This window comes from Neovison vison, chromosome 4, assembly GCF_020171115.1.
Source record: "Neovison vison isolate M4711 chromosome 4, ASM_NN_V1, whole genome shotgun sequence".
NCBI lineage: Eukaryota > Metazoa > Chordata > Mammalia > Carnivora > Mustelidae > Neogale > Neogale vison.
Window position 1 is genome coordinate 33,769,171 of NC_058094.1, and position 14,398 is coordinate 33,783,568.

General features: G+C 34.8%; 1 protein-coding gene across 49 annotated transcripts in view; it reads right to left on the reverse strand.

Annotated features, from left to right (window-relative positions):
- The window catches only part of RIMS2 (regulating synaptic membrane exocytosis 2), a 592,339-nt gene that overhangs the window by 161,760 nt on the left and 416,181 nt on the right, over window positions 1-14,398 (reverse strand). For 18 of the 49 annotated variants that reach the window (XM_044245115.1, XM_044245130.1, XM_044245120.1 and 15 more), the window contains one exon: window positions 12,092-12,124. The exons of 28 other annotated variants lie outside the window; for them this stretch is intronic. In XM_044245115.1, coding sequence (XP_044101050.1) covers window positions 12,092-12,124 — 33 coding nt within the window. The remainder of the gene's footprint in view (window positions 1-12,091; window positions 12,125-14,398) is intronic. 3 more of the 49 variants (XM_044245113.1, XM_044245154.1, XM_044245138.1) reach the window with 1 other exon arrangement.

A 14,398-nucleotide genomic window follows, 5' to 3' on the forward strand; every position in this document is an offset into this window, starting at 1 on the left:
CCTTCCTTTGTTTGCTAGTTCAACCCCCGTAGTTATCACTTCTCTCCATGTTACGAGGTTATTGGCTAACCCCGTCCATTACCATGCCCACTGAAACCTATCTGGGGATGGGACGTGACTTAATTGCTTGGGATGTGTTAGGTCAAATAAAATGTTCTGCTCGCTTATATTTAATGCTATTTGGGTACTATATTTAAAAATTCATTTAAATTTTATGTATTTTCAGTTATTTTTGAAGTCAAATTTATGGAGGCATACTTACATAAATTAAAATTCACACTATTTAAGTGCAAAGTTCTATGACATTGAACAAATGTATATAATCATGCAACCTTGCCACAGTCAAGGTACAGAGTATTTCTGTCACTGTAAAAAGTTCCCTTGTGCCACTTTGTGGTCAATAATTTTCCTGCCAGCCTAGGCAACCATTGATCAGATTTCTGTCTAGCTGTTAATTTTTTTTCAATAATGTTTAATTTTACTTGATCAAGGCATAGAAAATAAAATATAGCAAAGCTTTTAAGAATATATGGTTAAGAGGTGCCTGGGTGGCTCAGTGGGTTAAAGCCTCTGCCTTCCGCTCAGGTCATGATCCCAGGACCCTGGAATCGAGCCCCGTATCGGGCTCTCTGCTCAGCAGGGAGCCTGCTTCCCTTCCTCTCTCTCTGGCTGGCTCTGCCTACCTGTGATCTCTGTTTGTCAAATAAATAAATAAAATCTTAAAAAAAAAAAAGAATATATGGTTAAAATCTTGTATTCTAGAACTTAATACTAATGTTCCTAAAAATTAAGATCTTAACAAGAATAATACTTTGTACATGCTGGGAATTGTGTTAAGAGCTTTGCATATTATGATCACATCATTTAATCAGTACAACTGTATGTAAGAGGACTATTTCACAATTTTACTTATTAGAAAATTTATATAGGGTCATATAACTAGTGGATGGCTGAGACTGGTCTGTTTTCCAAAATTTATGATCTGAAATACTTAGTCATGAAAGCACTCTCTCTCTTCTCTTCTCTCTCTCTTTTACACACACACACATACTACTCAACTCTTAGTTCTTTTTTTGCCCCAACATTCCTTCCTTTTAACATTTCTCCCTTTTCCTTTTCTAACTGCATCATCTTCACTTGGGGTTTTGGGTTTTGTTTTGTTTTTTTTTTTTGGGTCATACTAACTTATTTCCGAATGACCCAACCTTAAACTATAATACAGTCGTTTTCAATGTTTAATCTTCTTTTTAGAGATTCCTTCTGATTCTCATTCTTTTACTCTGAAATAGCCTATCAACTTCCTTCACATTCTTCATGACCTTAGAATCTGTAACTAAAATTTCCCCATCGGTTAGGTCACATGATTAATGAATCTAATCACTTTTACTTACTATCATTTTGTCTTCCATTAAACTTTGCCTTTCTTGCTATCAGTTCCCTTCCTCCCTCATCCCTACTCTCACATCCTACACCCCATCCCCTGAAGCCTTCATACAGGCTAATAAAAAGAAACTATCATCTGTCAAATAACATCCCTCTCTTCAGTTGAATTGTAATCTAATTTAAATTCCCTTAGCAATTATCTTCAATGTAGCATTATTCATGCCAATTTACCCTCTTTCATGTGAAACTGATTTATTCAGACCAACCCTTTTATATTATAATGCTTTCAGTATAGATATAAAAGTATAGAGCTTTAAGTGAGCAAAGAGAAAGTGATCTGAAAACAATCATAACTTATTTTAACCGTGTATAATGAATACTTAGTATTGTGTACAAGTTAATACTAAGTAACTTGATTACTAAGTTACTGCATATAATCCTTTCCTTTCAACTCAAATGATTTAAAAAATATTTTAATCATCACTTTACCATCCAGAGCTATACTTTATTCCTTCATCTCCCTGAAAATCTTCAATATTTAAAACTCTTTCATCCATCGCTGACACTTAAATATCTTCTCAGAAAAGGAAGATCTATAGCAAAAATTATTCTCCTCTTCTGAACTTCAAATGTCCTGACTTTATCTGCTATATATGTTATATATTGATCTTAATTACTTATATAACTCCTGGTTCCTTTGCATGGTCCATTTCTTCTTACCCTTCTGGTTTAATTCAAATTATCACCTCTTCAGGAAGACTTCCTGGATTGCTTTATCTAAAATAATGCTTTCTCACCCCAGCCACACTAAGATACCTATAACAATCTAAACTTATCTTGTTTAGTGGTTATTTGGTCTCCCAAGAATATAATTTCCATGACCAGAGAGACCTGTTATGTTCCCAGTGCCTAGAATAAGAACTAGCATATGAAAATGTTTAGTAGATATCTGTTAAACAAATGAATTTTTCAGATGTGAAATACCTTTATGCCACTAGAATAAGAATTTCAGGCATAAACTCTCCTTTTTATAAGCCAATTATGCTATATGGTAGTTTAATATGCCATTTTGATACTTAGAGAAGGATTTGAGTCTAACATAGTCAAGTTTACATATTATTGGACTATTTTATGGACATTTTAATAATCTTTACTTTGGATTATTATTCCTATTTTATTTTTATTCTCATTTTAAATAAAGACTCAATTTTATTACTCATTGTTTACATTATGTATCTGTCTGACAATGAAATTTTTGGCATAATTGGTTTCAGTAGTAATAATCAATGGGAACTACCATTTTTTACTTTCTAGTATGGAAAGAACCCTGTGACAGGTTTCTTGCAGATAATATTACTTTCAAATATTTTTCAAATTATAAAAAAATATAGAAAAAAGTATTTCTAATTTCTATGGCAATAAAATTATTCAATTAAATGGTTGCATATGTATCATAATTTATTTAGCCTTTCCCCCATTAGTAAACATTCACAGTAACATCCTTTTCATTGCTACAAATAATGCCTTAATAAGACTTTGGTACATACAGTTTTATCTGAACTCTATTTCCACTAGGTCAAAAGTCTGTGAATATTTTCAAGAGCTCTTGGTTTATATTGAAAAATTACTCTTTAGGAAGATTATACTAAATTATGTCACCACTCTTATAGCACACTCTCACCAGCATTAAAGCATTGTTTTTTTAAACAGATGAAACACTGTATCTTGTTTTCTAAAAAGCCATCTATTTGATTATGAGGAATAAATTTTTTAAAATATATTTACTATCCACTAAATTTCTTGCTTAGTGAAATCTCTGTACATGTCTTTTGCCCATTTTTCTATTAGAGTTTTAGAGACTACATAATTTATTTGTCCCAGTGATTCAGATGTTAAGGCTTTTAATAATCTGAGGTGCTGCAAATACATTTTGCAGTTTGTTGCCTTTTAATTGGCTTATGCTGATTTTGAGATTCTGAAGTTTATACCTGTCATACTGCAGGCAAGACTCTTTCCAAATTTTATTACTTAGGAATGTATTTGTTTTATTCTTAGAAAGTCCTGCTCTTTTAAGAGAAAAGCTCTTTCATTAAAACATAACTAACCCTTTAATCCCCCCATCCCCTTTTTAAAAGATTTTATTCACTTATTTGACAGAGAGAAAGACAGCAAGAGCAGGAACACAAGCAAGGGGAGTAGGAGAGGGAGAAGCAGATTCCCCAGTGAGCAGGGAGCAGGATGCGGGGCTCCATCCCAGAGCCCTGGGATCATGACCTCAGCCTAAGGCAATGGCTTTAACCCACTGAGCGACCCAGGAGCCCCTAATTAACCCTTTAATCTAACTGTACCCAAAGTCACATCCCCACTGGCTGACAGAAACTGGATTAGAATTCAGACCAATCACATTCCAATGTTCTTGCTTTCTACCCAACTCTGTCGCCCCAGAAATGACAAAGCTCTCCAGTCTGGCTGCAGCTCTGCAGACGCCGGGTTGGGACCGCAGCCACGTCCTAAACCGGAAGTCACAAGCTAGCGAAGGTATTTGTCATGCATATGACAAAAATTACTAATTCTGTATCATAGAATGAAGGACCACACATCAAAATGCTTGTGCTTCAATACACTTTACTCAAAATAACTTGGTTTTTAACATACTTTATAAAATTAAAAAAAAAAAAGTTTCACTTACATTGTGCTTACTAAGCACCAGACACTGCTTTTAGGTGATTTACAGGTTTTATATGAATGTATTTAATTCATACAATAGCCTTTTGCTGTACTATTATTATCCCTGGATTTGAGAGGAGGGATCTGAGGCGTGTACCAAGAGCAACTTTGTCTGATCAGCGGGCAAATACATGGTGGGGCTAGTCAGGCGATCTAGTTCCAGAGTCTGTGCTCCAATACTGCTGTGCAAGCTAACATTTCTGATGGGAACAAACATTTTCCTCAATAACTGAAATTTTCAGGACAGAGAGCTAAGGTGGACAATAGGCCAAGGTAAAATAGAAGATTATAGTATTCAGATTGCACAAATAATACCTTGAGAAGTAACATCTTAAATTCAGGATGTATCTTCCAAGGCAAACAGAATTTTCTATCCATAAAAAAGTTAAAAAAACAATGCATTCCAAACCCCAATTTAAAAGCAAGATATCTGAAACCCAAAGATCTGAAATTATGTGTCTGGGATCACACAGCTCCGTAGCAAGACTAAAGCGACAACTAGGTCTCTTGACTCCTAGTCTCACAGTTTATTCTATTATTCTATTAATCTTTTATTAATATTAATTAATATTCTCATAACCTATTGAGTCATCTTTCTAATTTCCCTCACACCACCCACACAAGAAAGAAATACTCAAGACTATTTTTATTCCACGTGTGGTTATGACTATTATTTCAAGTTCCAAGAACTTTCTAAACTCTCCTTTTATATTTGCATATTTATAGGCTTTAGAGAATTAGTCTTAAGTATTATGCTTTATTAATAGGATGTAATTATGTTTTTATATATATTTGCATATACTCATATTTTATGTGATACCTTTAGTTAAAATATCACAACACGGAGCACCTGGGTGGCTCACTGGGTTAAGCCTCTGCCTTCGGCTCAGATCATGATCTCAGGGTCCTGGGATTGAGCCCTGCATCGGGCTGTCTGCTCAGTGGGGAGTCTGCTTCCCCTTTGTCACTCTGCAGGCTGCTCTGCCTACTTGTGATCTCTTTCCATCAAATAAATAAGATCTTTCTTTAAAAATCCCAATACTACTTAATAAAACATTAAATGCAAACTTACATAAAATATTCCAAGCTGCTCTGTCTCTTCCAATGTCCAAGGTAGCCAGCACAGTAATGAACACTGAGTTGACCCGACATTCTTCCTTAGAAACTGACTGATTTATATTTTCCAGTAGAATTTCAGTATACTACAGAGTTATGGTTTTCATGACTGAGCAAATCTTGAGTATCTGTCTATATCTTAGACTTTTGTCAATAATAGAGCCCATGAAATATAGGTAGGATAGAATCAATGCACAGAAAATACCTAAAAATGAGTAAAACCTGTGTGTAATGATAAGACTGATAATAAATCAATAATTGAAAGATTTGGGAGAATTTCAGTAACAGCTTATATGCTGTGTACATATTACATTTACATGTGTACATATTCATAGGTATAGCAAACTTCCCCTACAATGAATGTTACTTCTCTTTACCTTTTATTTGAGAGAGAGAGAGACAGTGAGAGAGAGCATGAGCGAGGAGAAGGTCAGAGAGCGAAGCAGACTCCCCATGGAGCTGGGAGCCCGATGCGGGACTCGATCCCGGGACTCCAGGATCACGCCCTGAGCCGTCTCTTTACCTTTTAGAATATAACACGAGTAGAACGAGAGGTCACGTGAAAGCACCTAGCATTCAGAACATGGCACATATGCCAAACAAATGTGATAAAAACTGAAGTGCAGGTTTGGAATAACGTATCTCAAGGGCAAAATTCATAAAAATCACAGAAAAAAAAAAAAAACAAAAAACAAACTGTTTTCCTGATAGAAATAATACTGTATTAATTTTGAAAAAAATTGCCTTAGCTAATAGGAAGTGAAGTAATAATTTTATTAAGAATGATGAAGGTTAACTGAAATTATTGTGGAAATCATTTCATAATTTATACAAATTAAAATCACAGTGTTATAATAATATTAATCTAATGTTTGTATTTTTAAGTCATCTCTATGCCCAACGTGGGGCTTGAACTCACGACCCCAAGATCAAGAGTCACATGCTCTACCGACAGAGCCAGCCAGGTGCCAACCCTCAAACTGAAACAATATTATATGCCAATTATGTCTCAGAAATGTTGGAAAAATTTTTAAAAGAACTGAAAATAAATTAAAATTAGAAAAGAATAACTTCAATGCAAAGGATATGTTAGTTATTCCCAGTTGTATTTTTATCAAGAAGTGTTTAAAGTCTATTCAATTTGAATTGCTAAGCTTTGCAAATTAACATTAGTGCCTGGCAGACCAATGGACCAGTCTGAAATAGAAATTTTTAAATATATTTTCCAAAACTCTTAAAGATTTTTTTTTTTTTGAAAGAGAGAAATCACAAGTAGGCAGAGAGGCAGGCAGAGAGAGAGGGGGGGAAGCAGGCTCCCTGCTGAGCAGAGAGCCCGATGCGGGACTCGATCCCAGGACTCCGAGATCATGACCTGAGCCGAAGGCAGCGGCTTAACCCACTGAGCCACCCAGGCGCCCCTCCAAAACTCTTGATGTAGCACAGAACCAACTATAACAAAGTAACAACTAGTTTACATCATAATGTAATAATTGGTATTATAATATAGTAATTTACCTACGGAATTAGTAAGAAATATGGCTGACAAAACATCTTTTGTTTTTGAGAGATCTTCTTAGGAGTAAAATATATATTACATAAGCACTAAGATTGCTAGATGCTCTAGACCAGGTCTAGAAGTAATTCTGAAAATTTGTGTAGTTAAAACTTGAATTCAAAAACGTGAGCAGATGTTATCTCATGGAACATACAAAACTGTATTTTTAAAATCCTTTGTGCATCATTGGCTTTCTGTCAAATGGTCTCTAAGATCTGTTTAACAATTATCTAAAAAAAAATACATTTGTCTTAAGAAATTTCTTAAGAGTAAGAAGAAAAGCGTAAACCCTCATAAAACTCACTGCTTCTCATTTAGAAGAAACTCAGTTATTATTTGCAAGGGGTAAAATTAGTGTTTTGTTTTTTTTTTTTCTGCTTCAAAATGTGTGATCAAATGCCATTCCTTCATTTAGGGTGTAGAACTATGTTGCAATGACCATACTTGGAACTATTAACAGAAACGAAGGTCCTTTGTGGTGTAAAATGTAAAATATACACTTCAACTTAATATGTCAGTAAAATGATTAGCTTTAAGAAGTTATTTTCCCATCACAATTTGGCTCCAAGTGTGAAGAGGTCGTGTTTGATACAGAGAAACAACCAACTTACATATTCATTAGAGATATGATGATAGCTTTAAAAAAGATATGATTTTATTGGTCAGTCTCCAGTCAGTTTCTGAAAAGCTTTAACTTCATCTAACTTTTATCAAACAGTTGGAAATCCATTCTGAATTGCTTGTTACAAAATTTGCTGTTTTCTAAAATTACCTCCTTTTTCCTGAAGCTCTTCTTACTACCTACTCTATCATTCTCTCCTTACTCCTTTGGAATGGAATGCATTAGTTTTCTTTTATCTCTAGGCTTTGGAGAGTTTGTAGAATCCTAAACTCAGTGCTAGGTAATAAGATCAAATCCCCGCTAAGCGTGGGGCGTCTACACTAGAACTGAGAAAGCTCACTCTAGCTTCCTCCCACCGGAAGGAAAGTGAAGTATGTAGATCCATAGCTACACCTACAGCTTTAGAGTATACACTAAGAAAGACTTCAAATTATGTTTAGGTAAAAATTAAAAGTAATTTGGGACCTGATATTTGAACACAACAAAAATCACTTTTCTCCGTATTTTAACCATTCCACGTATGTCCTAGACAGCACTGACTTTTCTTAAGAAAAGTTGCTTCCGTTATCAATCTTCTCCTCTCCCGAATTTTCAAACCCCTCGACTAAGTACTTTCCTTTTACCTTTATGCCCATCATGGAGATTCCTTTGTTCAATCAGTTGAATTCCTCCTCCCAAAGCTAAGCTTACATTCTTTATTTTTCTCTGTGTTTTCTCTCCTACGACATTCAATACTTGATTCCTTCCTTATCCTAGCATCTGTTCTTTTCTAACATTTTCTGATCTGGAGCCTCAGCTGCACGTGCCCTGAGCTTCCTTCTCTAATTTTTCCCACATTTCTTCCCACATCTCATCTTTTCTACTATGAATTCTGAAGCCCCATTGCTTTTACTGAAATCTTACGCATTATCAACCTCATTTTGGAGCGTTCATCTCACCTGTTACCCTGAATGGAAAGTTGACCCTTCCACAAGAACACTACCTCTGCCAGAAGCATTTTGAGGAGAAACTGCTTGAAATCCTATACTCTAAGTAATATGGAATCCCGGAAGTGGCATCAGCATTCTTCTAGATCTGCACTGCTGCTTCCACATGCTTACTTACCTAATTTCATATAAAATCGACTCACTTGATGTTTATACCATTGTACTTCCTTGCTGCTACCATCTTCCTGGGCAATTCCTTCACCCATTTCCTGTCAAACTTAGGCCATCAGTGACTTCAATGCCTAAATAAAAATGCTACATCAAAATTTGTTACTTTCCCTATGACCCAGCAATTGCACTACTGGGAATTTACCCTAAAGATACAAACGTAGTGATCCAAAGGGGCACGTGCACCTGAATGTTTATAGCAGCAATGTCCACAATAGCCAAACTATGGAAAGAACCTAGATGTCCATCAACAGATGAATGGATCAAGAAGATGTGGTATATATACACAATGGAATACTATGCAGCCATCAAAAGAAACGAAATCTTGCCATTTGCGACAACATGGATGGAACTAGAGCGTATCATGCTTAGCGAAATAAGTCAAGCGGAGAAAGACAACTATCATATGATCTCCCTGATATGAGGAAGTGGTGATGCAACATGGGGGCTTAAGTGGGTAGGAGAAGAATCCATGAAACAAGATGGGATAGGGAGGGAGACAAACCATAAGTGACTCTTAATCTCACGAAACAAACTGTGGGTTGCTGGGGGGAGGGGGGTTGGAAGAAGGGGGGTAGGGTTATGGACATTGGGGAGGGTATGTGCTTTTGGGTAAATTGGAAGGGGAGATGAACCATGAGAGACTATGGACTCTGAAAAACAATCTGAGGGGTTTGAAGTGGCGGGGGGGTGGGAGGTTGGGGTACCAGGTGGTGGGTATTATAGAGGGCACAGCTTGCATGGAGCACTGGGTGTGGTGAAAAAATAATGAATACTGTTTTTCTGAAAATAAATAAATTGGAAAAAAAATTTGTTACTTTCCTTCCCTTTCATAACTGTCACCCACATTCCACTTTAGAATTTCATTCCCAGAACAAAACCCTGTAGCTTTATACCACTCGGGATTGTCTAACATCTGAAAACTCTAAGCATCATTAAATCAGTCTCTGAAAATAACCTTCTCCATTTGCCTCTATTAGCCTTGAATATTTCCACAAATTCCAGTTCTTTTATTGAACCCCTTCTCTTCCAGTTCATGGAAAACTTTGCATCTGAACACAATTTAACAAGACTGCATGATCTCACATGATGAGCGACTTCCCTAATCTATCTTGTACATCACTTTATTTTTTCTCTCAAGATTTTATTTATTTATTAGGAAGAGAGAGAGAGAGCGCACAAGCAGGGTGAAGGGCAGAGGGAGAAGATGTGGAACTCGATGCCTGGGACACCAGGATCACAACCTGAGTGGAAGGCAGGTGCTAAACCAACTGAGCCACCCAGGCACTCTAGGAGATCACTTTCAATACTTGACTTGCCAGCCCCCACCCAACATCTTCATCCTCTTTTTCTCTCTATTGTAACTGCTCACAAACTTCCAACAATTTATTTGAAGTGTGCTAAAGAGTCAATCACAATTAGAGAACCAAAGCTGTCACAAATTTTAAGTTCCTCACTTACACTATCCTCTTTCTATGTATCTTTGGTGAGCTTTCTTGTATTCCCCATGGTAGCTACTCTTCAATTTGTAATTTCCCCCAAGCCATTCATTCATTCACCTAGTCCACCACATTCATCTTCATTTCCCCCCCTTTTAGATCTGTTTTTCCTTCTCTTCCATCTGGTGCCCATCCTCCACAACTTCACTGACACTAATTAGGCAAAGATTGTTATTGGTTAGTTTTGTCACTCAACAATATTTGTTCTTCTCTTGAATTTTTCTGATGAGTATACCCTTCTGGAAACACTTCCCTTTCTTGAATTCTGTTCTTTTCTGGATACAGATCCTACAGTCCTTCAGTAGTTCTTTTCATCATGGTTTTCTGGCTCTTGTTCTTTTATCCACTCCTTAAATGTAAATAAATGTTGGTAATCCCAGAAATGTGATTGTTGGTTCTCTTCTTAATCTTCATATGCTTCTGACAATTCCATTTATTCCAATGGAATCAGTTAAGGGATGATACTCTATTCTATGTTTCCAGCCCAGACTTCTCTGAGTTTCCACAGCCATACCTTCAATCACTTCTATTAGATAGCTGTATCTTAATATTCCAAAAGAATGTCAAACTCAACCCACCCTCAAACTGAATTATTTTTTTCCCCAAAACTTGTTCATTCCTTATCCTGACAAAATAGGCCACCATCTATCCAAACATTTCCGTCACCTGAAATTATTTTATTCCCTCCTTTTCTTGCATCAACAATATCTAATCATGACTAAGTCCTACAGACTCTACATCTTTATATAACTTCTCATGTATCAATATCATATGCTACTGATACATTATGTCAGCCCATTATTATCTCTCTACTGATCTGTGCAACAGCCTCATAAACGATTTTTCTGCTTTTACTGCTCTAGCCCATTTTTTACATAGCTTTCCACAGAAATATTTCTAGGAAAAAAATCTGATCTTGTTCTTTTCTTGCTTTATATGTTTCAATATCCCTACAATATCCCCTGCCTATTTTTGCCTAAACTTGTTTGAAGTCATTTCCCCCATATTGTTTCCTCTGCCTGAAATGTACTCTACCCAGGAGGGCAACATCTTTCTAGTTTTTAATGTTCAATTCATACGTTATCTCTCCTACGAAGTCTTTCTTGAACTAATATCCATACTTTTCAGGTGGAAATGATCATACCATCCTTTATGATTCCACTGCATTCTATATACACAGATTTCTCATAGCACTGGCAATACTATTGCATTTACATCTCAGACTCCCACTAGAAAAAGCCTGCAAAGATGGGGAGCTATTGTGTGTCCTGTTATTTCCAGCACCTAGAACAGTATCACATCACATGTGCTTAATAAATGAGTGTTGAATGAATGTTCAAGTTTCAGTTCAAGTGTTATTTCTTCCATGAAGCCTCTTGTGGCCATCTAGCTGAAACAGATTTTATTTGACTTTATATCTTTGTAGACCATATTGCTAGAATCATCCATATTGGCACATAAACACAGCATATTACCCACATGTTTTAACTCCTCAGTGATAGTGAGAGCTTGTTTAGGACATGTATTAGATCTTTAATGTTCTCCAAATGTCTAGCACATTGCAGAACTCATGATAAAAATAAAGTACTTTTAGAATTATGTAAAATGAAGTTGAAAACAAAGTTGAAGTCTAAAATAATTTGAAGAATGAGTATGATTCATTTGTTAACTTAATATCACTGACAAAATACTATATATCTTTATGTATATATGTATAAACATATATACATATACATATATTTGGATCTGGATTCAGTTACCCATTATGGAAAAATACACACACACACACACACACACGCACACACATACATATTACATTAAAAATTAATCATTTTATTTTTATCAATCTAATTGGAGCAGTTACTGTTAAAAGTTGAATATACCACTACCTAAAATAAAAAGGCCTGCAAGATTTAACATTTTGTTATATTAGAGGAAAATGAAAAATTATGAAATGAAGAAAAAATGTAAAAAATTTCTAAAATAAGTTAGATACATGAAAAAATAACAAAGAAAAGCAGTAGAAGAGACAGACCTGCATGTCTTCTCCTTGTGGAGTCCACTTCTTCTGTGGCCACATCGTGTAATGGACAGACATAGACAAAGGAGATGGGTGTGAGTGGATGTACTCGAAAGGTAAAAAGTGACACTGAAGGAAAGGGCCCCAAATCATTTTGAGAAAAATCCTGTACACAGTTATAGGGAAGATATAATAAAATACATACCACATTAAAAAAAATTTTTTTTAAAAGAATACAGAAGAACTGATGGAGAATTGGGTAAACTATTATGGATTAGCAGAATCAGAAAAATAAAGTTAGTGTAGAAATAAAGAAGATTCAAAGTTTACAATTATTTATGGACCGCCAATCCTGAACACTGATGCTGAAGAAAGATACCATTAGTGAAAACAATGTTCCTGATATGACCATATTGTTCAAGACATTCCAGAGTCCATTGAAAGTCTGTAAAAATGCTTTTAGAATTTTTAATTATTATTTAAAGAAAAGAATTTAATTGAATAAAATTTTGAAAAGAATATTAAAAATAGTTCCAACAGATTTCTATGCCTTTCAAGTTTCTGAAATTGATAAGTGCACACATGGGCCAATACCCGAATTACTACACTACAGCAAAATATTACCATAAAATATTATATTATAAAATATGGAGAGTAATAACTCTAAGACTCACTATAAAAAGGGTAGCTGGAAGATATGGCTTACTTAAATATTAAAAATTCAATGAACCTTAAATCTAGACAAATCTTATTTCTTCATATTCCCTTATAATACCTATTTATTCAGAAAATTCTTACAGACACCACATAAGACATCACGGACATCTCTATTTAAATTTGCCCCTCAAAATCCAACATCAAACTATAATAGGTAGAGGACACATTTTGGAAACACTTCGTTCTCCTCTGCTAGTGAAGTTAGAAGACATTCTATACAGTGATTGAAAGCAGGAAATATCTGCTAAACTCAGCAATCTAGGAAAAAAATTCTTTCAAAGGTATTAGTGAGTTAGTAGGACTGACACAGATAAACACTGTAATACAAAATCAAAATCTCCTATTTAATCACATAATTAGTTTTGAGTCAGGTACCATAAAATTCTTAAATCAAAACACCAAATTCACTTCCGCAATGGTTATATCATAGTTTTTTGAGAGATATATGGAAAAAACATATTATATCAAAATATACTTGAAATATTGATATACTGAGATTATAACTCTTAAAAGAATTCTTTCTTATAACAAATTTATTTCTTTTCTTGAATAGTGAGAAAATGAAAAGTTTCCACCAGGAAAAGATTGTTAAGATGACTAAAACTTGTTTTCTTAGAAAAAAGAGAAATCCTAGTATGAATTGTAGAGAACTGAAAAGGAATGACACATTTTGAAATTTAACAATGTCATTTTGATTATTGCTTGAGCACATCTTTGATCTATTCAAAATTGGACACTACATTCATCATAATTATTGTATTACAAACCAGACTGTGTTGGTAGGATTGGCCACTATTGGAAAAGCATTATCCTCCTGAAATGTACTCCATACATTAATATGATATATGACATATTTTGTTTTCCATCCCCCCATCTGCCCACTTCTCAAAGAAGACAGAAAAATCAGAGATACATTAATGATGCAGTTTAATTCTGAATTGTATTCTATCTCATATTATTTCTCATGTGCAAAATTTTTCTACATACATATATACCACCCTACTAAAATAATTTCCTTGCATATTAAAATGAAATTGATAAGAATTGGATAAATGACGGCTTAGGTATATTCCTTCTCTAAGAAAAAAATTAATTATCATTACTATTATTTTCTGCAGAAAAAGTAAACACAAAATAAATAAATGACACTCTTTCTCTACTTAGCATTTTTCTGTATCTTGAATTATTTTATGATGGCATCGAGGCAATGTTCTTCATGTTATATAGATTCAAAACATTCAAAAGTCTTCTCCACTCATTCATTCATTAATCACAGAGAATAACTGAGGCATACAGAGTTCAAGTGACTTACCCAAGGTCACACAACAAGTTCAGTGGCAGAACCAGTAATAGAAGAGAGGACTCCTGATTACCAAGTCAACTTTCTTTCTACTAGATGGTATATGACCCAATAAAAACACGTGAAATAAAAATTCAAGCAAAGAAAAAACAAAAAAATCTTCTCATGGTGGCACCTGATCTGGACAATTTATTACATAGTATAGAGTTTGAATTTTTTTTTTAAAGGTAACTGCTTCAACTATGCAAGTAATTCACTAAAGTTTTTACTCTTGTGAGAAATATGGTAACACTTAGTACTAATAA